A 24,993-nucleotide genomic window follows, 5' to 3' on the forward strand; every position below is an offset into this window, starting at 1 on the left:
AGACTTTTCCTTTCAGCCCCGAAGTAAATTATCTAAACATAAATTATTGGTATGTAGAGATTCAGAGATGTGTTTCTGTGTATGTACCTTTCAGTGTGTTTGCCTTTATCTTGATTGCTGTGCCAGGCACTTCTACTGAAGGTTCTGCACAGGCTGAAGCACTGTGTGCACACCTTTAGCAAGAAGGAAAATGTTCTCAGCGAGGAGATCACTGTATCCCTCTGCAGATTTCAGGTGGGTTTTCATGGCAGGGACAGCTAAACGTGAGTAGCGCAGCTGAAAAATGCTCCACCTGCCCCCTCTGCTGGTAGCTCTGCTCTGGTGCTGGAAAAGACGTCTTTCAACTGCGGCAGGATGGAATGGAGGGACAGGGATACCCAAAGGAGAGGGCATGCTCCCTCCATACACACATCAGTCTGTGAGGTCTCCAAATTGTATCAGTCATCACAAAGTGAGATGACTTTGATCACCAGTCTCCTAAGGATGTGGGACAGTGTCAAACACTCTGCACAAGTCCAGGCGGATTTTATCATTCGCTCTTCCCTTATCCACAACACCATGGCTCCATCATAGAAGACCACCAGATTTGTCAGGCACAATTTGCCCCTAGTGAAGCAATGCTGGCTGTCACCAACTACCCCTTTATTGTTCATGTGCCTTAGCGTGGTTTCCAAGAGGATCTGCTCCAAGATTTTGCCAGGCACAGAGGTGAGACTGACTGGTTTGTAATTTCCTGTGTCTTCCATTTTCCCCTTCTTGAAAATGGGGGTTGTATTTCCCTTTTCCCAGTCAGCAGGAGCTTCACCTGACTGCCACTTCTCAAATATGATGGACAGTGGCTTAGCAACCACATCTGCTAGCTCCCTCATGGGAAAAAGGAAGACCCAGGGAACTACAGACCTAGCAGTGCTCAAATCCAGTTTGGACGGGGCTTGGAGCAGCCTGCTCTAGTGGAAGGTGGCCCTGCATGTGGCAGGGGTTGGAACTGGATGAGCTTTGAGGCCCCTTCCCTCCCACACCAGACTGAGATTCTGTGAGTTTTGCTCAGCTGCTCCCTGACTCTGAACAGCAGCTCTGTTTAGGCAGGAACCTTTGCAGCAGGTGCCACCTTTGGTTTTATTTCTCATACCTTGATCAGCAGCATGTGGGGTTTATCTAACAGAAGATGATTCTCTTGCAAGACAAGACATGCTTTGCCTGTATGCTCCTGGTGATTTTCCAGCCATGGCCCAGCGTTCACCTCCCTCCTCACCCAGCTGTGGAGAAGCTGCTGTGCTGGGCTGACACCCCACACTGGAAAACCATGGGAACTCCAGTGAGATCCTATCAGTCTCACCCTAACACCCTGGCTCGAAAAACCTCGTCAGTTCCTGACTTGTATTCCAAGACGGCTCAACAAGCCCTGAGCCCACCCACTTTCTCCACTGCAGCCCATGCTGAAATCAAGATACAATGCAAATGAGATCATACAAAGAAAAAAACCTTTATTAGACAAATCAATCAAACCCTGAAGAAACAGTGTCAGGTAAACGTGAGTAATGGTTTTTCCAGCAATGCAGAAACCTTTAAACTGAGAAATTCAGGAAGTTTCATATTCCTCTTGTTGCATTAGTTAAGTTCTCTCTCTCCCGTGACATGAGATAGTGGCGTCCTGACTGCCCAAGACTATTGCATTAACACAGCAATTACTTTAAAATAGTAACCTCTGAAATCTTCCCTGTGCAACTGCTCCTACACAACTTTGTACCAAGGTTTCAAACTGTGTTCTCTTTGCTGTTGAAAAAAAGACCAAAGGTTTCAAAACATCCATCTTGTTAAAACCGAACAAGTGGTTTATGTACAGCACAGAGGTCCCAGGCTGGAAGGAGCCTGCTCTGCACCTTGAGGGTGACCTGTGAGGTTTAACAGCTGAGACACGCCATAAGTTACTGCTGCTTCTTCTTCCTCAGGCTGAACACAACAGACACCAGATGAGCCTGACTTACAGCACTACACAAACCAGGAGTGAACCAACAGGAGCTTGGCAGCAAATCACTATGGTTTCCAAAAATGCTCATTTTCATTTCCCCTGGGGCACTTTGGAGCGTAGGGCTCCTGCTACACTGTGCTACTTCAAACAACATGCAGTAAATGTTTGGCATTATAATCAACCCATCACACCCCAAACCTGCTGGTCTTGGATGCTCTCAGTATGCCAAGCTCTTCAAACAAGCCACAACCACAGACTGGAGTATGTGGAGAGGGGCTCAGGTGGAGGCAATGTGAGTGGTCAGGCCCCATCACCCCAAAACCCAGCGCATCATCAAGACAAGGCATGGTGGGATCTGAGCTCTGCCACTTGCACCCTGTGCCATGAGACCTGACCCATGGGGCACAGAGGACACGTGGCACTAGGACAGCAACCACGCTGGGAAATTGCTTAAATTAGAGCCGGAAGTTTTGTGACCTGAGACCACCCCCCTCTTCCACACTCCTACCGACATCTGCTGGCTGCTCCCTGCTCTGCCTTGGCCTTTCCACTGGCACCTGGGAATTCTCCCCTCTCCCAGGAATATGTGCAGGGTTGACACGGCTTAGCCAGCAGCTGGTTAGCGCAGAAGTGGCACAGAGAGAGCGAAGGAGCTGACAGGAGGTTACCACACAGATAAGCTCAGCACCAAGGCACTGGAAAAATCATCTGAAGAAACAATTCACCATAACAATGAAATTGCTTTTATTAAAACAGAAGTGTTAAGCCAAGAAAATAAATTACTGCTATGATAGGCATATTTAGAACATAAGGAAAGACGTTAAATCTCGAGCTCCAGGCCAATATAACCCCAAAACAGAAAGTTACACTACTTTTACTTAAATACCTCAGTTTCTTTTCATGCCCTTCCAAAAACTTTATAAAATGTGCAGCTTACAGAACAAATAGTAACAGAATCACTTGTAACAAAATCTGTACAGCTCATAGCTTTAAAAATAATACTTTTTTTATCTCCAAACAGCTATGTTACTATTACTCATAAATATCAGGCAAACATGTTTTGAATCCCCAAGGCCCCATCCAAAACCAAAGCTATTATATGTAGTTGCAAGAAACCTTCCTGGGACTTCCCCCCAGCCATAGGTCATGTTTGGGGCTGTTTGTGATTATGTGTAAGAAAAAACGTATCTTCACGGGTGAAGACTGTCTCCTTCTGATGGTCAGAGGTCTTCAGGGAGTTTGAAATGGCAATCAAACCTGGAACACAGCAGCGTGCAATGGGTTAGACCAGCTGCACTCCCACCATGGGGCAGGACCCACGGTTCCTCTGTCCTGGTGATCTTGGAAAATGCTTGAGAACCACTGTTTGTCAGAGCTGTGTTTGAGTGGGGAAGGAGTGTTTTTACTGGAAAAGCCTTGCAGGAGAAGCATGACTCTTCCCCTGTGAGTCGATCTGCACCTCAGAGCTCACTCCAAGGCTCAGTCCTAGCAGCAGCCACTTCTAAAGCCTCAACTGTGACTCCCCCAGCAGCTCAGGGTATAACATTTTAACCTTGGCTGGTTCTGTTTAGCTGGTTTGAACTCCTGTACCTGTGGATATGAGCTGTGGGCCTGTGTGGTCAGCACAGCCCACAGTGCCAAACCTACCAGCCACCTAGTGCCTTGGCTACTCCAGCCTTGATCCTGCCTCCCTTACGTGCATTCCTCTGCTCTCTGTGGGCAGGGAGGCTCAACCCTAAGGCCAGAGAGGAAGGAGCTCAGGAAGAAGCTGGCTGATGTGAGTGGGCCATGACATGACTTTCCAAAGGCTGGCACCCACACCAGTGCTCTCCTCCCTCAGAGCAACAGCCATTTCCTGGCAGTGAAGGCATCCTCCAGAAATCAGGTGCTCCCTCGGGCATCCTAGCCCAGGTTCCTCCACCTGGTGATGTGCAGTTTCCTTTGGAAGTTCAAAGGAAACTGTCAATAAATCCAGCTTGGGGAGAATACCGTGGGTTCTCCAGGGCATGTCAGAGGGAATAACTAAGAGCAGGATTTCAGCAAACAGCCACAAGAAACAGATTAGTGGTTAGACAGCTGGGCAGCATTCAGAGTAAAGCAGCTCATCTGAACACTGGTGACTAAGGTGGTACTTAATCCTCTACTGCCTGGAAGGGATTTTGCTTGTTTGCTTCTGCTTCAAGCCAGGGAGGCATCAGATGGGCTGTTTGAGGTGACAGCTCTATGGAAGCCGGTCTTCTCTGACCAAATGAATCAGAACTCGGAGACCAGTCAGGAATGCGTGTGGAAAAGTTTTAATTGAGAAGCTGAGGGTAAGGTTCCCCTGACAAACCTGACCAGCATGTAGACCTGCTGGAAAATCCCCTTCAGGGGCTACTTACAACTCTGCTTCCTTAGGTGGTATATGTGTGCAGAGGGGCTCACACTATTGTCGAGGGACTTATGGTGACCTGGCCTGCTTTCTGCAGAAGAGAGAAGCCAGCATTAGTACAGGGTTAGAGGACAACAGCATCAGCACACGATCTAGTGGGAAGGGAAGAGGCCGAGAACTCTCAGAAACGTAACAGGAGATGCCCTGACAGCTCAGAGCAAAAGGCTTCTGCTCCTCCATCTCACTGCTCCCCAGAAAAGGCTCAAACCTCCCAGGAAAGGAGCTCAGCAGCATCTGCAGCAGAGCCCCATTCATCCCAGGAGGTCGTGCATGTACCCAAGCCCATGACAACATCATAGCTCCTGTGTGTGCAACATCCCCTCCCAATGCAGCCTCCAGCACTGAAGGTCCTTTCCAGAGCACCTCCCTGAAGACCCTGGCCACCAAAGGGGAGGCTCCACAAGAGAGGGGCTCTCATCCGCCCCGGGGGAGGTTGAGTCTCTGTGGTCATCGTCACTTCCCCACAGTGACCCCTAGACCAAAAGTAGCATCTTCAGTCCCCCCAGGAGAGGTGGTGGCTTGAGCTGAGGTGGCAGTTGCAGGAACAGGCAGAGTGAAGAGAGGATTTTGGCTGCTCGCACTTACTGCAGAAATGTACTGGCTGTTGGGGAACTGGGGTTTCTCCACCACCGCAGAGCTGTGCTGTGAGCTATGGGGCATGTATGGTGGTGAGCCCACGTCTTCACAGAAGCTTTCTTGTGGGATGCTGGAGACACAGCCGCTGTCGGAGCCGCTGGAGCCACTGCCCGACATGCAGTGTGAGGACTCAGAGCTCTCTGTCGCTGGAAGAAAGAGAGGAAGGTCACCCTGACGACCATGAATTTGGCCTATAGGTCTATGCTATATACACTTGATAATATATCTGCTTGCAGAGGCACTGGCCACACAAGCCCACAGATAAGCCACACTCCTGTATGGGCCTCTTTAAAGCTGTAGGTCACAAAATCACCCAAGGAAGTGTGGCAAATGATGCTAGAGATTGGTAGGCACTGGCCAGGGAGGTTCATGCAGGGGAAGCCCGGGGGTAACTAGACCAGGCTACTGAGAGCAAGAGTTGGAGTGCCTTGTACCAAAAGGTCAGAGACGTAGCACTGGTTGCCAATGCCACAGCAGCCCCAGAACCACCAAGCTTCCCACAGGCATGGCTGCAGATCACAGAGTGCTCTACTACTGCATCCATCCTAACTCTCAACTTGGACACTGAGACAGAGGTGGCACAGAAGGGCAGGGACAAGACAAGATGGGGACTGCAGAGAAGCCTGATCTGACCACACAGCTCACAGCAAAAGGTGGGGATGAGCTGCAGAGCGCTGGGCTCATACGTACTCAGTGAGGGCTGGCTGCTCGTCTCATGCTCCAGCTCATCTTCCTCAATGCAGGTGCTGACGTCAAAGGGGCGGCTGGGAGCCAGGACGCCAGGCAGTAGAGCCTGGTCCAGGTACATGTGTAGGTTGAGGGGCCCCAGCAGGGAGGAGGAGGAAGGGCTGTATGCAGCAGGGGTGCTGCCAGTGGAGATCTGTGCCTGTGTCCTTTTGTAGGGGTTGGAATGGTCAAACAGAGACACCGCGATGGATGCTCTGGTCCTGGCACCTGCCAGAAAACATACCAAAGAAGCCTGAGTACCAATCCTGCCCAGCTCACAGGGAGCAAGGAGAAAGACATGGTTAGCACTTGCCTCTGCCTTTCATGATGTAGTCAATAGCACGGTCATTGATAGCTGCCTCACTGGGTTTGATATCCAGGAATGGCTTGTTGCCCACACCCATGGAGACCATCTCCTGCATTCGGATTTCTGGGGAGAAAGAGACCCACAACCACATAATGAGGCTGCCCTAACCCTCCCCACAGGCACTATGAAGCTCCAGACCACAGCACTCCTGTGCCAGGCTACTCCTGAACTACTGAGATCAGACCTGTCTTTCCCTTGCTCCCCGGTCCTGAGGAGCCTCCAGTGACAAGCAATCATGCCCTGCTCTGGCATAGTAGCTCAGTGCCATGCTGCCTATGAGAGTCCTGCCAAGCAGGAAGCCTGCAGTGGAGAGAAGACCCTCAGCCAGCTTGGCTGAGACAGCTGCCACTCCAGCAGTGGCCCAGATCACAGGGAGAGAAGGAAGCCTTCCATGAGCAGATCTCACACTCACAGGGCAGGGAACCTGGTGCTAGTATCTCCCATTTCTCCCACTGAGTCCAGTGGGTGTCTACAGTGAAACAGACCTTGGACTGGTCAGGTTCCCTGGGGATGAGGGGTAGGGAAGGGACATGCCCAGCCAAGCTCAGCACATGCTCCTGAGGCTGCATGCCAGCACACAGCCACTTGCTGCACAGAGCTGCCTGCTAACATGCTCCAAACCTGCTCAGGACAGCATGAGCTGAACAGGCCTCCCGCACCTTTTGCGGCACAGACGCCCCAGGAAGGAATCACACCTTTATTGCGGGCTGCCTGCTGCCACAGGATCTTGGCAATGTCACTGGTCCAGGCCTGCTTAGTCTCGGCTGAGCTGGCCTGGAGGATGTAGGTGTCGCTTGACTTCCGCCTTCGGAACCAGATCTCAAAGCGCAGGCCACTGTCTCCAGAGTTCTCTGTCAGACCAATGTCTGCTGTCTGCCAGAAAAAGAAAGCATCAACTGGGGCTCCACGAGGAGAAGAAAGGGTAAACCCTGCCTACACCCTGTGCCAGAGCTACCCTCAGTTCAGCAGACCCAACAGGAAAGAGCCTGAGGATCTGGACAGGAGTAGGTATTATCTGGATGTTGCTGAGCAGAGACAGCCCAGGCAATTCCCAGGACTTCACTCAGAGTCAGCACCCCCTCCCTACCATGCACATACTGCCTTTCCCTTACATTACCTGTCCCCTCAGAAGACCTTGGCCCCACACCTTATAGCACAGAGCAGGGCCATGCATTAAAGTGTGAAGTATTCCATTCTGGATTCAGTGCATGGCTTGAAGAAGTCTTAGCAGTGGTGGGAGCAGCTTTTCTGCTGAAGGTGCTCCTGCTTCCCAGTTCAGAGCCATGCGTCCATGAGGAAACCAGCCATGGACACTTCTTGCACAAGAGGGAGCTGCAGGGCTGCTCTTACCTTGAAGGAGCGCTTGTAAATGTACACGTCAAAGCCACCCTCGATCCTCTTCGGCTTGCTGAACAGGATCAGGTCCTCGAAGAGGAAGACATGCCGCTGGCACTTCCTACGGCCCAGCCAGATGGTGAACTCATCCTGCCGCACCAGCTGCCCCTGCTCCTTCAGGTTCACCTGAACACAGGGAACACACTGGTAAGACCTCACAGGATCAAGTCTTGGGCAGCCACAGATAGCAGGGTCCTATGTGGCTGTGGTGAAGAAGTGGCAACTATGTGTCATTGTAGGAGGGTTCCTGGAAGAGGTAGGGCTGTGTGGCATTGCTGGAGGCCACATCAGGCTGAAACAAGTGGCTCTGAGCTGAGAAGAGTTGTGCCTTTCTCCTAGGCCTAATCCACAGATGACCCTCTCCTGTCACCCTGAGCAGATGTGTAACAAACCTCTGGGGTGACAACTGGAGGCAGCAGCCAGAACTTTCTTTTTGGGGGAAGAAAAGAGACGAAGAGGAATGGAGTCCCATCAAACTGCAATGAGCACGTCTGGGTCAGGAGGCCTGTCCCTCACTTTTTCCTGCCCCAGATCCACCTTTCTGCACCTTGAGCCCTGGGGTTTATCCTCCTCCAGTGCTGCACTTCACATGCCTCTCCCTCAAGTCCCACCTAGCTGATTTTGGCCTATCTTGGGCATCAGCATCTATCTATTCAATTTCCTTCTTGCAAACTGCCTGACTCTCTTATCACCAGCTCAGAAGAGATGGAAGCCCCAAGGCAGTCTGCAGGATGGAATCTGCAAGGGCTGCCAGGCTGCCCCACCTCACCAGTAAGCACCAGGGAGTGTGTTGTGACAAGCAACTCACCCAGCTCAAATCAACAGCATCCACACTGTCTTTCCTAACACATCAAGACCTCCAAGCCCTGCTGTTCCCTTGCCCTGTGCCTTAGTAGTCCTTCTGTGCTGTACTCGCATCCTGTTCACTGTAGGAAGTTGAGAGGGGTGCTCACCATACAACCCACAGACCCTAAATCTAGATAAGGTGAAGAGTGGCTCCACCCCCCGGGCAGGGGAGAACAATAACATACATCACAGTCACGGATGGCATCCATGGCCAGGAGGTCATTCCCATGCCGGAGCTGAAACTTCACCATCTCCTCAGCAGCACGGAGGTATCCCAGCTCCTGCTCTTGTGCCTCGCTGCACTCCTTGATCAGGTCCTTCAGGAGAAGGGCATATTTGCTCATTCGCTGGATGGGTTTCAGCAGGTAGGAGGCCAGGTCCATCTTATCCCCAAGCTGCACCTGCTTTAACTGAGAAATGCAGCAGAGTGAAGGCAGCAGCACCCGTGGAGCACCCCATATTCCCCAGGCAGGCACTGATACAGCTCTCCTCACTGGGGTGCTCTCTTTGCTCTGAAGGGAAATGCAAGGCCCTAGGACCAGCGCTGCTGTGTGCTGGGCTCCTTTCCAAAGCACTCGCTGCATGTCTGCTCCTGTACCCCCATGTACACTTGTGCAGAGAGCTGTGCCAGGAAAGCAGAAGTGCTGAGCATGTCCTGAGCAGGGAAGCTGGGCTTGTTTGAACAGACCAGACACCCAAATACCAAGAGCAATCATGATGCAGGCAGTGGAATCTACCTTAAAGAAGGTATTCCCATGGCTGGCGAGCAGTGAGTCCGACTTCGGCTTGTTCTTGCTATACAAAGCATACATCCCAAACTGGTCTTTCTGCAAAAGAGAATCCCCTGTGAGAATAATGCCCACTCAGGAAGCAGTGACAACCATGCACGGGGTTGATAAGTCTAGCTCTGCCTCCCCAGGCTGCAGCAAAGCCTCCTATGACATTAGGAGTAACTTTGTTTCAAGTTCATTAAGAGTCAGGGAATGTTCTTGTCTTCATAAAGCAGCTAACACTTTTTAATCCGTTGTCCTGTTACCCCTTGTCCCTTACATTCCCCAACAGGTACCATTCACCTGGTAGCAGCAAACATGCAAGAGTCAGCTGAGCTTAAGACCAGGGGCAAGTGCTTCTCCCTAGCAGCTCCCTCCAAGAAGAGCAGCAGGTCAGTACCTCCCCCCTCACTGAAATCACTCTACACGGACACCACAGGCAGAAGACAGGGTAAGGGATACCTCTATATAAGCACGCGGGCTCTAAGGAGCAGAAACTGCCTCCCTGGCAGTGACTCTTGGTAGTGAAGAGCCACAGGAAAGACAAAGAGCATCTGCTGCTGCCTGGACTCAGCCTCACAGAGCCATCCCAGTCCAGCCTAGCATTGGAGCTGGCAATGGACAAACCAGCCCAGCACAGGGTCCCGAAGAAAGCCACAGCCCACTAATGTGAAGGTGAGCAGCCAGATGTACAGGCACTTCTGGGCAAAGGAGCCACACGTGTCTGCAGGAACCCGGCCCAGGGGATGATGTGCTGGTGCCTTACGTGTCGGAGGAAGCAGTGGCTGACCCTAAGTGGGTGGTTGCAGCAGCTCTCCAGCTCCCGCAGGAAGTACTGGCTGTGGAAGTCATAGAGTTTCTCCAGGTTCCCAAAAATGACACTGCGCTTCCCACGTAGGTCCTGGGGGAGGTCCAGGCGCTCCATCTCAGGGAAGTAGCTGTCAATGATGTAGCAAAGCGACCTCACATATTCCCGCTCTGTGGTTACCATCTCATCGATGATGTGACGCAGCTTGCTGTGAGAGGAAACACTCAGCCTTGAAGGGGCCCGGCCTGGAGCAGGGCTACAGCAGTCACAGTGCCTGCAGAGCATGCGAGTGTCCCTAGAGAATCCCTCCCCAAGACCCAGCATGGAGATGAGGTGGCCCCTGAACACGATCCAAGTTCAGATTCACAAATGTCCATGACAGCACTGACAAAGCTCGTGGCTGATCAAAGGCATTCCACTGGCTTTTCTGTTGAGGAAGGGTGAGCCTCTGGCTGGCTGTGGTCCTAACCCAGCCTCAGCAGGACACACACACCCCAGACCCTGCTCTGAACTTAACAGGCTGCTCTGCAAATGGCTGCACTCCTAAAACAACAGGCACAGCAGAAGTCACGGTAACTTCTGTGAGGAGGAGACAGCCTGACGACTGGGTGCTGTGGGAAGCAAGTTAAACCTGGGAGAACAGAAGCTCTGGACACAGGTGCTGTTAGGCTTGTGCCAATATAAATGAGAGTGAGAAACAAACCTTGTGTCTCTTGGTCAGGGAACAGCAATTCCTTGCATGGGTTGCTCCGCACGTCTCTAAAAGGATTGCTCTTAGGTACTCGAGGTTTCCACTGTGAGGCAGTGGAGCACCAAACATAACTATTCCAACGTGTGCCTGCCTTCTCTGACTAAGGCTTCCCCAGGCCAACTCCTCTGACTGTTCAGGGGACCCAGCAGTGGGACTGCCACAGTGCCCACGGACAGGAGGACTGCAGCATCACTCCCTTGAGAAGCACAGCAATTACTTTCCTGCCTGATGGTATTCATCCCCCGACATGAATTTTCCTGACACATGGTAGGGTATCAGAGGCCCCATCCAGAAGGGGATGTCTGCAGCCCTCCCATGCAGAGCAGTAGCAGAGCTCTGCAGTCCCTCCGCACTAATTTCTCATCTCTCCTACCAATTTTTTCACAGAATCCCAGGCTGGTTTGGGCTGGAAGGGACCTTAAAGCTCATCCAGTTCCAACCCCTGCCACAGGCAGGGACACCTGCCACTAGACCAGATTGCTCCAAGCCCCATCCAACCTGGCCTTGAACACTGCCAGGAATGGGGCAGCCACAGCTTCTCTGGGCAACCTGTGCTAGGGCCTCAGCACCCTCACAGGGAAGAACTTCTGCCTAAGATCTCATTTCATCTCCCCTCTGTCAGATTAAAGCCATTCGCCCTTGTTCTGTGCCTACAGGCCCTTGTCAAAAGTCTCTCCCCAGATTTCTTCAATCTTTTCCAGTGAGAGCAGCTGAAAGACCTGCCCTGTGATCCCCCTTCAAGCACAGTCCACATGCCTGGGCTCTCCGTAGGTTAGCCATGCTGCAGTCCTACAACAAAGTATGTAACTGGAGCTACACCTCCATCTATCTGCCCTGTATACTCTCCCAAAGTAACTGTCACTGCAGAGCCCTTCACATCTTTGCTGGCTGCCTTTTCAATATCCTGAGAACCTGAGCACTGAGTATCATGGCCACTTACCTGCCCCAGCTCTTGGCTTCTGACACAGAGAGGCAGCCCCTCGGTCCCTCCTGCACCAGGCAGTCTGCAGGCCAGTTGTGAGCACCTTGCTGCCGCAGAGCGAATGTCCTGTCCACCAGCTCGGTGCTACTCACCTCCAGCCCCTTGATAAAGACGCCAGTGTTGCCATACCTGGCTGGCTCGCTCAGCGTCCTCTGGCAGCCTGACCATAGACTCTCACCACAAGGGAGGTCAAAGCTTTGGGCCTTCCGGAGCATCCTCCTGGAAGGCAGCTTCCCAGAGGCAGCAGTAGATGTGCTGGATGGCTTTACCTCTGGAGTTTCTAAAATACTCTCCAGGTTTGGCTTTTCTTCAGGCAGCTTTGGAGACTTGGAGACCCCGCTGGCAAAAGAAACTCTGCTCTGAGGACCAGGGCTGAGAGTGGCTTGGCAGGCAAGCTCTTCCCCAGCACTGACATCACCAGGGCAGCTCAAGAAGGGTAAGGGCACTTTCTCCTTAGCCCACCCCAGAGTGCAGTTGGGCCTGTTGTAGCAGTGGGGTGTGCTGCAAGTCCTGTCCCAGTGGGACCTGGAGGTGGCCCCCTCAGAGTGCCGCCGGTGGGAGAGGCTGCCAGCCTGGGGCTGCTCCCCCAAAGCTGGTTTCTGGTCTGACCACAGAGACTTCCTTGTTCTTAAGGCTGCTTCGAGTTTCTTTTCAAAAACCAGCTTGGTCTCCTGGCATTTAGACCATGCGAACTTCCACTGTTTGAGCCCCTTGTCACTTTTCAGCTCACAGGCCAGCTCCTTCATCTCCTGGAACCGGGCATCACTGATGTCTGGGTGCTGTCCCTTGTAACTCTCCAGGCACTGGATCACATCTGTGCAGTGCTCAGTGGAGCTGCAGTCCTCCATGCTGATGCAGGCAAGGTGCCGCATACCTTCCAAGGCCCATTCGTATGCCTGTAGAGCAAGGACAAAAGGCAACAGCCAGTCAGAGGGGCTTGGTGAAGAATAACTCTAACTCAGTGCCTCAAGACAAGAGAAAGGATCAGTGTGTGGCCACCACAGTTCCTTGAGTGTGAGAGGAGGGGGGGCCGCTATTGTCAATAGGGCTTTAACAATTCAGCAAAACAAACAGCTCCTTTATGCAGAGGGCTTCAGCTGTGCTGGCTGCTCTGCCACAGCTCCACCTCCACAACAGGTCCCTGTGCGCCCCCACTGCCTGCCACATTTGTCCTCTCTGGGCAGGGGACCCAGGGGAAGCTGCTACCAGGGCTCCAGGAATTCACACCTCAGTATGGCCTTGCTCAGTATAAAACCTGGAACCCACTCTCCTCCTTTGCCAAGCCATTCTCACCATGACCCCATGGGATGAGGTCGAGAGGACATCAGTAAGCTGCAGGGAGTGGGACTGCTGCTCCCCAGGCCACTTCCCTGGAACTGATGGTATGCAAAAGCCTGGAGTTCAGTGAGAGCTGGGCTCTGGATCACCCCAAGTGCTCTGCTCCATCCTTGCAGCAAGTAGGAATCAGAGACCATGCAAGCCCAGCTGCAGCTTGCGCATCTCCTGTGCCTGCTTGCACCCATGCAGTGTGCCATACCCTGCCTACCTGCCTGGCTCTGCTTTTTCCAGTGCTACATGCTTGTGCTGGTGAGTCGACTACTGAGCTCAGCAGTTTATTTCTAATACTCCAGGAATGCTGGAAGCAGTTTCACAGGGCTTAACTAAAGCAGTGGTACATGTGCTGGCTTTGCTAAAACCGCTCTGCCATGTCAGTATAACAGAGGAGCAGGACAAAATGTGGTCTGATGTGACAGAAAAGGTAGGAGTGCCTTACCACAAAACACTGTTCACAAAGGCCTGTCTCTCATCAATAAAAATGAAAGGCAAACATCTCAATTGCGCAAGCTCATAAGCCACTACTCATAAATAAAGCAGGGATGATGACAAGGCTTAACTCTAGAGTGAGCAAGATGTGACCAGTTGCCATAAGCCTGACCAGGAACCTTTACCACAAGATGAAAACAGTTATTTGTTAAAATCAGATGCACAAGGCGGGGAAAACACCAAGGACAGGCCTGCTTGGCACCTTCCACCAACTGCCCAAGACCAGCGGATGTGCAGAAACACCCCAGCCTGCCCTCAAGGTAAGCCAGACCATCTCTTGCCTGACAGCACTTGACCTGTCAGGCTCCAAGTAACTGCTACGTTTCTGCAGAGAAGCAATGCTTATGCTTTGTGCCAAGAACAAAGTGACCACTCTTAAATAATTTTCCAACAGCCTTACTGTGGCAGCCTTCACTCAAAATGTTTAAAGCACATATTTTTGTGCTTTAGACATCAAGAATATCCATCCAAGCTTTATGTAGACATGGAGTAGTCACTGCATCTCCCTCAGGGATGTGGTAGTCAGGTTCAGGTGCCAGACTCACTGTCTGTTGATGACAGAGGTATGGAGGGCAGGAGGTGCTTCACTGATGTAGCGCCCAGTCTCCAGATGGGGACAGTTATGAGAGTCAAGCACCTTTGTATGAGAGCTGAATGCCAGCACATGTGGGGTAGCCTGCAGACTGAGCAGAGCCACTCCAGAGACGGATTCCAGAGGAGCTCCCACAGCCATTCACAATGCTCATTTGAGCTGCAGCTGCATGGTACGCGTGCAGCCAGCCCATTACTCATGCAGAGCAAGGAGCTGCTTCAGAAACACCAGCAGCTGCTTGGGGAAAATGCTTCTCACACAGCCCTATACAACCACAGCACAGGACAACCAGAAGAACAGCAGTCCCCTCTCTTCCCATCACCCTGCCCAGAGCAGCAACAGGCCCCTGACCTGCTTCTTTCTTCATTCAGGCTTTACACTGTAGACAGACACTGGCAAAGGTTGCCCAGAGAACCTCTGGCTGCCCTATCCCTGGCAGTGTTCAAGGCCAGTTTGGACTGGGCTTGGAGCAACCTGGTCTAGTGGAAGGTGTCCCTGCCTGTGGCAGGGGTTGGAACTGGATGAGCTTTAAGGTCTCTTCCAACTTAAACCAGTCCGGGATTCTGTGATTCTATGACATGCCCATCGTTGGGTGCTGGGAGTAGGGTACAGAGGCAGAGGGCGTGCCAAACCCTGGTGAGAATCCACATTTATCTGGGATGCAGAGGGATATTCTCTGGGGGGCAGAAGCGCACACGGCAAGGTGAAATGCTGAGCGCAGCGGAGCCCAGCAGATCTACACAGCAGTGACAGATGGCCCATTCTGCTGTTGGTTTGCGCTGCTCCCTCCAGCTGCACACAAACCAACACCAGCCCCTTCCCAGCTCTTCAGAGCAAGGGCTGGCTGTCAGGGTGAGCTAAGGGCATGTCTCACCTCTCTGGCTGTGCAGGTCAATGGGTAATCCTGACCAAAGGCTGCATGCTGGCTTCATTTCACTCACTAATGGGAAGAGCTGAGCTCAAAAGGCACACAGGGCTCTGAAAGAGAGTGCTGAGAGCAGTGTGAAGAAATGGCAGAGCCAGAATGCCAGCCTGGCCTTTACAGCAGCCAGCTGGGAAGGGAGCCACCCATTGAAGGCCTTCTCTGAGGCTCGAGATCTCACTTCCCTGCACAGATGGGACAGGCAGAGAGAGAGAAAAAGAATGTCCTTTTATTTCTAGGAAACACTGCAGATCTGCATGGGGCCCCAGTGAGGAGGAACTGGGGCTGCAAATCACAGAGGGAGGCAGCCCCACCACCTCTCATCTTCACATGGTATCTGTCAGCTCTTGAACAGGGCTCCAAAGGCTGCACAGAAATTAATCTAAACCTCGATGGCATTTCTTCCAGTCCCAGTGCCTGTCACAGGCCAGTGAATAGCTCAGCTTTGTTCCTGCACAATGGGAGCAGTCCTCCACACCCTGCAGCTTGCTTGGTAACATGCTAAATGGCCACCAAGGTTTTCTCCAGTCACATAACCTGCTTCAACTGCCTTTTTAGCACATGAAATACAGCCCTCTCCATGGACCATGTGTGCCTTGGCACCCAGGGGGAAACACTCTCATGCAAGCATGGGTATTGTGATTATCTGTGTCCTGGTAAGGTTACTAACCACACTCAGCCAAGCCAGGATACTACCCTCCTCCTGTGGGGCTTTCTGGGGGTAGGCAGCCCTACAGCTCCTCTGCCAGGCTGCAAGAGCTGCTTGTATAGAATAGGAGGCACCTCTGTGCAGGGAAACTGAATCTTCCCACCCAGGTTTGGAACCTGGCAGGAAGAAGCCTGTACCTCTGCTTTTGATCTTTACAGACAAGTTGTTACTGAAACTCTCAATTAGAGGATTAAAGACTAATGTGCTTCCTGCACACACATGGCTGTGTGAGGAGTCAGCAACAGGTCGGTCCTGCCAGGCTGCCTGAGGAGGCAGGGGCTACTGAGGACCTGCAGAGCCATAGGGAAGAGCCAGGGTCTTCCCTGGACCATGGAGCAACCCCCAAGCCCATCACCTTGTGTTGGTGACTCCTCATTTCACTACAAGCAAGGCTTGCAGTGCATAGAGGACAGAGGCTCCTGGGGTCTGTTCTCCTTGGCACCACTGAAGTGCCATCTGAAAACACAGACCAAGAGAAGCTGCTCAGCCCTGGCTCAGGGAACATTTCCAGCACTTCACAGAAAAACTACAGGGGTCCTGAGTCCTCAACCAAGCCATCACTCAGATACTGTACCTCACCAACCCAAACCTATCACAGACTCACCAGATTCCTCTCATACTCAAGGTCCAGTAATCTCTAAGACACCTTTTGGGTAGCCAAGACAGGAGACAGACACTGCATCTGCAGACATATGCCAGAAGGGGCAATTTCAAGGTGAGCTGCCTTTGACCAAACTTTCTATTTCATCTCTACTTGTGGGGAGATGACGATTGTAACTGTATTTTTCTTGTAACATAGGAAACTGGGTGTCTGCACAGAAACCCTCTAACTTTCTGCAGAGTTATAAAGCACCTGCCTAGGCGGGCGACTAACTGCTGCAAGAAAGTTTGTTTCTGAGCCTGATGTGACTGCACAGAGCAGCTGAGAAAAGGGTGATGAAAAGTCAAGACTGATCATGATGCAGGCAATGATGCAACACAGCTGTGGGATAATGACTGAAGCACAGCAACAAGACAGACCCAGTCCCCCCCCTCCTTCTGCAGCGATGCACCAGGACTACAAGCCCCCCACTCCCTCTCAACCCAGAGAGCAGCACAAGAAGTTGGGAACATGCCAAGAACAGGGAAACAGAAACCAACATTATCAAACCAAGCCTTGACGCAGCTTGTGTGCAGCTTCTGAACACCAGCTGGCTGCACTCTGTTGTTTGTTAGTGAGACACAAATAACAGCACATCTTTGTGGCAAGAAACGACTGCACAACTCCCATTTAATAAGACCTCCCACCACCATGTTCACTCTAAGTCCACTTAACTTCAGCCATGAATTTGGAGAGCAAGACGAGACTGGCTTGCAGCAAAGCAGACAGAACTGCTGCAACCAGACAAGGCCAAAGCATCACAGGTACTGTTGTGAACTGAGCAAAGAGCTTCCCAACAACTGCACATGGTGGCATTGTGGTGGCACAGGCTCCTGTAGCTGCCCTGCTCTGCCAGCAGCCCCAGGTCTTGGCACTGAACCCTGTGGAGCTGAGACGCCAGTGAAGAGTAGAGTCAGAGGGCACTTATCAGAAACCAAGTTCAAAGCAAATGCTTCTCTCTTGCAGGAAAATGTCTACTCTCAGCTGTGCTCTTCTCATCGCAGACACTCATTTGGGCCTGTTCCCTTTGAATTCCATCATGGCTTTAGGCCGCTTTCACAACTGACTCCTGCCCACAACACTTATGTGTCCCTGGTCACAGGCTGCTGCATGCATGTTAATAGCAGCGACTGTGGCTGGAGACTGCCTTGTATGCCAATAGTTCAGAAGAGCCACAATTAAAAAGACATTTTACATCAAAACATAGTAAAAGTTAAATTACCCAGGCAAAAAACCTTACTGTCACAAGGGCTATCAGCTGGCAAACACTGACAGCTAACTCATTCTCTGCTAACTCATAGACCAAGTTCGCTAGAGCAGAAAGTGGTCAGCTCACCACTTGCATGGTTCTGCTCTGAGTTTTCCTCAGTCTCCCACCCACCCACACCAACAGCACCCATGAAGGAAGGATCAGGGGATTCTGCAAGGCCTGCAGAAATCTCCCTGGCAAGTTGACCATCTGGTTAAAACCAGACCTGATCCTATCTTCCCATCTGCACAGAGGGGGGGCCATATCCTGCTGGCACCCAGCTCAGTGCTGTAAATTACCATTCCTTATGGCCAGACAGCAGTAGAGCCACTGCTTCAGAGCAGCATCTTGTCTCTGGCTATTCACAAGCAAATGCTGCTAGCCTGAACAGCAGATTGAGAAGCCCTGGCAACCAGACCCAAGGCAGAGGGGGAAGGAGCTGTGCTTCACATGAGAACTACTGAAGTTGCAGAGAACACCCTCACTGGGTGCAGGCCAGATCCCCTCTCTTACACAGGGAGAGAAAACATCCTAACCAAGCCCAAATTCAAGCAAAAGTCAAAGCAATCCCCAGCCCACATGCAAGAGCAAGTGATGCCTCCTAGATATTGGGATGCTTTTTCTACATCTCTGCAAGCCAAAGCCCCTGCTTACTTGTACCAAAATGAGTGGCTCCATGAGTAGGCAGCTACACTTGCACAGACAGGAAACCCTGTAATTTCAGAGCACAAACATTTCACCTAAGCCACCAAGTTAGAAGTCATCTCTGTACACTGAGGTTCATTGTCACTCTCTTCCCACTCTGTAGCATTCAACTTTTCCAAACTGCATTTGAAGCCCTGCCAGGGATTCATTAGCAGCAGAAATGAAACTGATCAAAACTGAGTCCTATGCAGATGTAGCTGGTTAAAGAAGCTCAGCTTTAAACACTGAGGAAAGGACTCACCCTCTTGAAATAAAAAGCTGAACCCTTTCTGAGCTGCTGTGTAGCTCAGAGTGCCCCCCTTCTCTCTCCAAGGGAGGAGAGACCACTAAAATCACCTAAAACTAGCTGCTAGGGAAACCAAACTTTAGATCCTGTCTTCACCTTTCTGCCTGTTACCGAGTGTCAGATGCTGCACAAACCCTGTGGGAGCGCAAAGGATGACAGACAAACACAAATTCCTCTGATTTAGGCATAAGAAAGCAGAACAAGCAGTTACCACAGCTAGGCACGAAAGAAGAATAAGGGGTCAGGGAAGCAACATGGGTCAGGGCTGGTCTCGGCACACCACAGCCCAAGCACCATCAAAGGATGCTCATTAGAGCAACGTGATTGGAAATCCTTCTGCAGCAGCACTCTGGGTGAACAGCACGAGAGCTCAGAAATCCCTTCACTTCCCCCTCAGGGCAGCCAGGCTTGACAAGTCCAGGAGAGTCTAATTAAGGGAGAATATAACTGGATAAAATAGGATTGCACATGATTTCTGCACTCTTGACGACAGCACAAGGACCCAAAGGGCAAATGTGGCTGGCTGTGCTGGTGCTGGCGTGCAGGATGCATGCTTGCCCTTCTGAAGTGATGCAACTGCCAGGCAACACCTAAAGAATCTCCATTAGTACCAGGCTGACTCCACTGGTGAAATCACAAGCTACAACAATCCCTGCTGCAGCACAATTCAGAGCTTCCATCAACCTGCCTAAACCAGTTTCACTACATATCTATGTAAAGACCCACACATATGCGTATATGACACACATATGGATGTATTTATATGTGTGTGTGTAGAAAACGAGTACCAGCAAGTGTCTGAGATTTGCACTCCCCACGGATCCCACTGCTCTGCAGAAGCAGCAAAATTCCCAACAGCAACAGTGCGCAGTGTCCCCTCAGTGCTTCCTTTCTGCCTCACAGTTTTGGGGTAGATTTTGCACTGACTTTCCTCCCCCTGTTTTTCTGTCCCACCAAGGGGATTTTCTTAATATTTCAAAGCTCTCTATTCCAGAGTACTGGGGCTAAGTTTGCTCCCAATACAACCAGAAACTTCCGTGCTTGTCTTTGCAGCAAACCAGCCTTTTCAAATTTGAGGCACTGCCTATTTATTCAGCAGCTTTGTGCACCCACAAACAGCAAAGCTTCTGTCAGTGAAGTCTGCTCACAACCCCTGCTTAACAGAATAAAAGCAGATGCTCTTTCACTGTTTTGGTATTATCCTCCCTCCTTTCTGATACTCATAGTGACAAACTCAAACTGCATGCTAAAATCCACTTTGGCCACTGTCCTTCCCTCCTGCTGCTTGAATCAACTGGAATCTGGTGGCTGGTGCTTTACTTGGTGACAACCTATTTCTTTGACTCTCTTTGGAGAGAGCCAAGAGCCTCACATTATCAGATTAAAGATCAAGCCACAGCAAGATGCATGAGTCAAAGCTGGCAACTTGCACAACAGCAACCAACCACTGATCAGAGACTAATGCCACCTCCAGAGGTTTTTTGCACGCTTTGCTTTCCCATCTGTCCGAACAGTCGCATCATTACACTGTACCAATAACCCGCTGTAATAGCACACCACAGGCCAGTAAGGATAGGCTGGGCTGTGGTATGTGTCTCCCCTCTGCACTGGCTCCCTTTAATGAGCCATGCTCTGCTGGGGATTGCAAAGCCTCCAGTGTACCCTCGGGCCAGGACAGGGGAGTACAGATGCTCTTTCTGTAGCATGCAATTCACATCCTTTCTCCTGTGACAAGCTGAGCCTATTCATCATTATTTATTATTCAGTGATGGGCTGGGATCTCTCTGCACTGCATTGCAGGACCTTGGGCCTTGTGGAGCTGCAACCCCAGCTCACCTTTGGGCCTCTCCAGGGTAGCTGACAAAGCTAGAAATAGCTCCCCAGTTCAAGAGCACCCTAAGATGTACTTGGAGGATGCAAGCCCCCAGGGAGCAGGCAAAGGAGCCTGGGCAGAGGCATCGGGTGCTGGGGAGAACTCTGTCCATATGCCCAGGGCTTTGATATGCAGATGGGAGCCATTGTGAGCTTCAGCCCCATCTGTACAACGAGGGGAGCTTCATGGACAGATAGCTTGAACAGATCTATTTAACTCCCATGACTAAAGGGAATTCCAGCCTCCAGGTGGATCTGAGCATCCAGATGGATACCAGCACAGAAACATGCAGAAAATCTGTCGCCCAGTACAGCTCCTATCCCAAGAGCAAAGTGAAAAAAAGCACTAACATTTTACACACATGTACCATGCTGGGGTCAGCTGACAGAAGATCGCTGCTAGTATCACATCTTGCACATCAAGAGCAATGCAGTCCCCTGCAACAGGAACTGGGAAATCCCTAAACCTGCTGTGAGGAAACGCTGCTTCCCTGTCCTTACTGCCTGGCTGCCACTGCCATGACCCTGCAGGAGATTTGATCCCCCAGCTTAGAGAAGGGCAGTCCCAGACTTACACACAACTGTCAGTTTTATGCTTATGGGCAGCCAAGGACACAGAGGAAACAGAATTGTTTAGTTTGGAAAAAAAGCTTGAAGATCAAATCCAACCATTAACCTGACAATGCCAAGTCCATCACTAAACCATGTCCACAAGTGCCACGTCAACGTGCCTTTTAAATACCCCCAGGGCTGGTGATTCCACCACTTCCCTGGGCAGCCTGTTCCAAAGACTGACAACCCTTTTGGTGAAGATTTTCTTCCTAATATCCAGTATAAACCTCTGCCGGTGCAACTTGAGGCCATTTCCTCTTGTCCTATCACTTGTTCCTTGGGAGAAGAGACCAATCCCCACCTCACTACAACCTCCTTTCAGGTAGCTGTAGAGAGCGATAAGGTCCCCCCTGAGCCTTCTCTTCTCTAGACTGAACACCCCCAGGTCCCTCAGCCGTTCCTCATCACAACTGTGGCTCCAGGCCCTTCACCAGCTCCGTTTACCTTCTCTGAACACCACTGAGGATGAAGGCAGAAGGTGCTTTCAGCACATCAAGCACTACCCCTCACATACATAGCAGCAGCAGAACGTGTTGGCATTCCTGGGATCAGGGGAGGCAGTTGAGGGGTGAGCATCCTGCATCCCCAAAAATGCTAGGTCATCTCCCCTAGCCTATTCTTCCTGCTGTGCCTTCCAGTGAGGAGAGGATTCAGCCAGCACAGTAGGATGGAGAAGGACCCCAGACAGGTGGATCAAAGCTTTCATTCCTTGCACATGCCACAAACACATCACACACACATCGTAACACACTACAGAGGAGCCTGAGGTGCTGGGACATGTGTTCAAAAGCATCTCAATCCAAGAACCCCTCACCTTCAACTGCAATTGTGCTTGGTTTTAGCACATGAAAACAATAATTAATTCACTGCTGCCCTGTAACAACTGAGGTACAAGCTTCTACCCCAGTTTCATAGCCATGTTGTGTAACCAGAAAGGAGCATCCTATGCTGGTGCATAGGATGTGAGAGCTTGTGAGAGCTAAGGGCACTGCTATGGTGCCAATTTAGCAATAAAGTCATGGATGAAACACAGGAGAAAATAACTTGGGCACCAGGAGATCTAGCAGTGAATTACTGGAGTATTCCCAAATCAGAACAGTTTTCAAATCAGATTTTGCAAGACAGAAAAACACAGGGGAGCTGTAGTAGATCAGCCTTAAATGTCCCCTTTGATGGGAAAATAAACCTTAGAGGCTTATTAAGTTGCAAGAAGACTTCTCCAGCTAAAAACCTGGCAGGAAGGAGAAGGGGGAGAGATTTCACACATTAACCTTGCATGAACCCTGCAAGAGGATTGATTTTCCAACCTGGAGGCTCATTCCCCCAGCTGCTCCAGGCTGTGCATGAAAAAGACCACCCCTTGAAATAAGCAAACCAGACTAGATGCCTGTCTAGGGACACGACTTCACAGTGTAACTGAGGAAGGAGGAAGAGAGATGAGGCAGCTGCTGTCAGGCAGCGCTGAAGCCAGACTACAGTGTCTTCCCCCGAAAGACTTTTACAACATCAGGAAGTTACACATTTCTCTCTGTAGTACTACTCCGATCTTCCTTTATCATCCTGCACCAGTAACCAGGTGAAAGCTCTCACTTGGGAATGTTGCACAGCCCATCCCTGGAAAATTAAAGCAAATCTCTGCACGGAGGTAGAGAGAAAATAGCGCACATTAAGACTCTCCCAGAGACATTGTTATAAGCCACGGCAAACCCTCATTTGCTTAGAGGTGCTGGGACACAAAGCCATGCTCTGACCTACACAGGACTGCTAGCAAGAGACAAGCATTGTTGCACAGCGACCTGCGCCTCTGTTCACAGTAAGCACACTGCAGCAGGACACATCAAATGCTGCTTTTTTCACTTTGTCACTAAGTTCTACTCTCCACTTCTCCTCCAAGCACAGTCCCAGGGCAGGCAATCATAATGCCCTTTCAGTAAAATAAACTCTAAAAAAAAAAAAAATAAAAAAAAAATCTCACTTTTGGGTCATAGCACCAGGATCCTTTCCAGCTTCCCACAGACCAGCCTTCCCAACCCTTCTTCCCTCCTCAAAGGCTAAGCAAAAAGAACCAGCAATAATTTATCCCCTGAAGTGGACTTGATTTTTTTTGTTTTCCTCAAAACCATCATCTGTGACAAGGTACATCAGCAGAAATGAAGCACAGCAGAAAACAAGGTATCAGCAGGTTGCTGCTCTGAAGCTTCTGGGGAGAAATGAGAGGTAATACCTGTGGAAATCAGGTAATTTAGCAAGCTCTGGATTTCTGCTGTCACACCCAAGATCAGCTCCATCTCTTGAAGCTGGGAACACTGTGACAGCAGGTATCAGTCTCTCCCAGGACAGGACCCCAGCAAACCTTGGAGCATTTGAGGAAGGCAGCCCCTTCTTGCACCACCTTTAAAAGGAGTCTGAGAGGTCCCACCTGTCCTGTGCATACATCCAGCCAGTCTGGAGGCAATGCAGTCCCAGCAACAACTTCTACCTGCAGTTAAATTATCCCCCCTGAAATGATCATGCAATAATAAAGGCAAAGAGGGACAGGCACTGCTGTGTTACAGATGGCACAACTCTGGGATTTGGAAGAACCATGCAAAGATGCTCAGAGCCCACGGGGCTCTTCCTGAGCACACAAAAGCTGCACACAAAGCACTCTGATTCATGCTGGATGCATGAGACACACACAAGCAGCTGAGTGAAAAGCCTTCTCTGCATTGTTTCAAACAATCCCAGTGCTACTCACACATTAGCCAGGGCGCTGGACACTTGGTACTTACAAGAGGGTTTGCTGTCTGCTGCTGAAGTCAGGATGGGTGTACGTGGCTCAGAGGAAAGGTGCATGGAGCTGTGTGGTCAGGCTCTCCTGCCAGCCAGACCTGGAGGAGTGGGAAGAAGAGCCCCAGCCCCTCTTTGGGCCCCAGAGACGGCAACACTTGTTCAAGGGATGGAGTGCAAAAAGGCTGGCATTCCTACAGCAGTAAGGACAATGGGGAGGGATGAGGAGGCACAGCCATAATCAAATGCAGGCCAGCTGGCCCTCCCCCAGGAAGGGCAGGCACCTCCTTCAATTGCCAAAGGCTTTGTTTCCTAAGCCACAAAGAACAAAGTGGCCGAGCAGGAGATCCAGAGGAGGAGGAGAGCAGAGGAGAACCGGCTGTTGGGGGCAGATCCACACGTGAGCACAGGTAAGCCACTCCTGGAGAGATGTCAACACAGATGGAGAGGGGTTGGGCAACATTCTACTTGCTCCAAGTGGAGCTCCGAAGCAGCAGTTCTTCGTGTGCAGCTGAAAGAAGCTGAGGACAGCTGGAAATCACTACTGAGAAACCAGAATCGGCAGAGGCTGATGCCCAGGAGTCCTTTGAGGGAAGGGACCTAAGGGTGGCAGAGAGAATGCCACTGAAGGACTGTCTCACGGAGCAGACCCCACAGAAATCCCAACAAGGGAAATGCTGCCATTTCTCAACCAGCTTCACCCCACTGCCAGTCCCTAACAGTGGGACTCTGAACAGCTTCCCTCAGAAACCAAACACAAGGCAAGAGCCCAAGCTGCAAGAGGCTCCCTGGCCAGTGCAGAGCAATGCCCATACTTTTCCTGAGCACCAAAAGAGGCAGCATCTTGCACAACATACTGACAAGCAGGAAAACGCCCCTGGAGCTGCCTCAGGCCCTCCTGTAATGATACAGGCAGTTCAGCGTGATGCTCTGGGCACCACACCACTACTGGCTGCATGGGATGTGGGTGCTGAACCGGGTGATGGGCCTCTGCCCTTTCCTGTTGGGTCAGTGCTTTCTCCCTGAGTGACTTGTGGCAGCAGCTTTCTGTGCCTTCACTGCTGACCTTCTGCAGCACTGGTTGTCATCCCAGGGCTGGCAGAGGCTGTGCTGTGTGCTTCAGCTCATTAGA

At 51.2% G+C, this 24,993-nt stretch overlaps 1 protein-coding gene across 4 annotated transcripts in view; it reads right to left on the reverse strand.

Annotated features, from left to right (window-relative positions):
- Positions 1–1,464: 1,464 nt before the first annotated feature.
- The window catches only part of PLEKHG4 (pleckstrin homology and RhoGEF domain containing G4), an 89,993-nt gene continuing 66,464 nt past the window's right edge, over positions 1,465–24,993 (reverse strand). For 2 of the 4 annotated variants that reach the window (XM_057413887.1, XM_057413883.1), the window contains 9 exons: positions 11,640–12,577; positions 9,907–10,156; positions 9,108–9,197; positions 8,556–8,780; positions 7,480–7,650; positions 6,825–7,002; positions 6,076–6,192; positions 5,727–5,990; positions 3,633–5,182 (listed from right to left, as the gene is read on the reverse strand). In XM_057413887.1, the coding sequence (XP_057269870.1) occupies positions 4,854–5,182; positions 5,727–5,990; positions 6,076–6,192; positions 6,825–7,002; positions 7,480–7,650; positions 8,556–8,780; positions 9,108–9,197; positions 9,907–10,156; positions 11,640–12,577 (2,562 nt within the window). In that variant the 3' untranslated portion in view covers positions 3,633–4,853. Of the gene's footprint in view, positions 3,227–3,632; positions 5,183–5,726; positions 5,991–6,075; positions 6,193–6,824; positions 7,003–7,479; positions 7,651–8,555; positions 8,781–9,107; positions 9,198–9,906; positions 10,157–11,639; positions 12,578–24,993 lie in introns of those variants that run through there. The other 2 variants (XM_057413885.1, XM_057413886.1) reach the window with 2 other exon arrangements.

The sequence above is a fragment of the Pezoporus wallicus genome, unplaced genomic scaffold (genome assembly GCF_028554395.1).
Source record: "Pezoporus wallicus isolate ANWC-B61680 ecotype Strahan unplaced genomic scaffold, APGP_CSIRO_Pwel_v1 contig_6364, whole genome shotgun sequence".
Taxonomy (NCBI): domain Eukaryota; kingdom Metazoa; phylum Chordata; class Aves; order Psittaciformes; family Psittacidae; genus Pezoporus; species Pezoporus wallicus.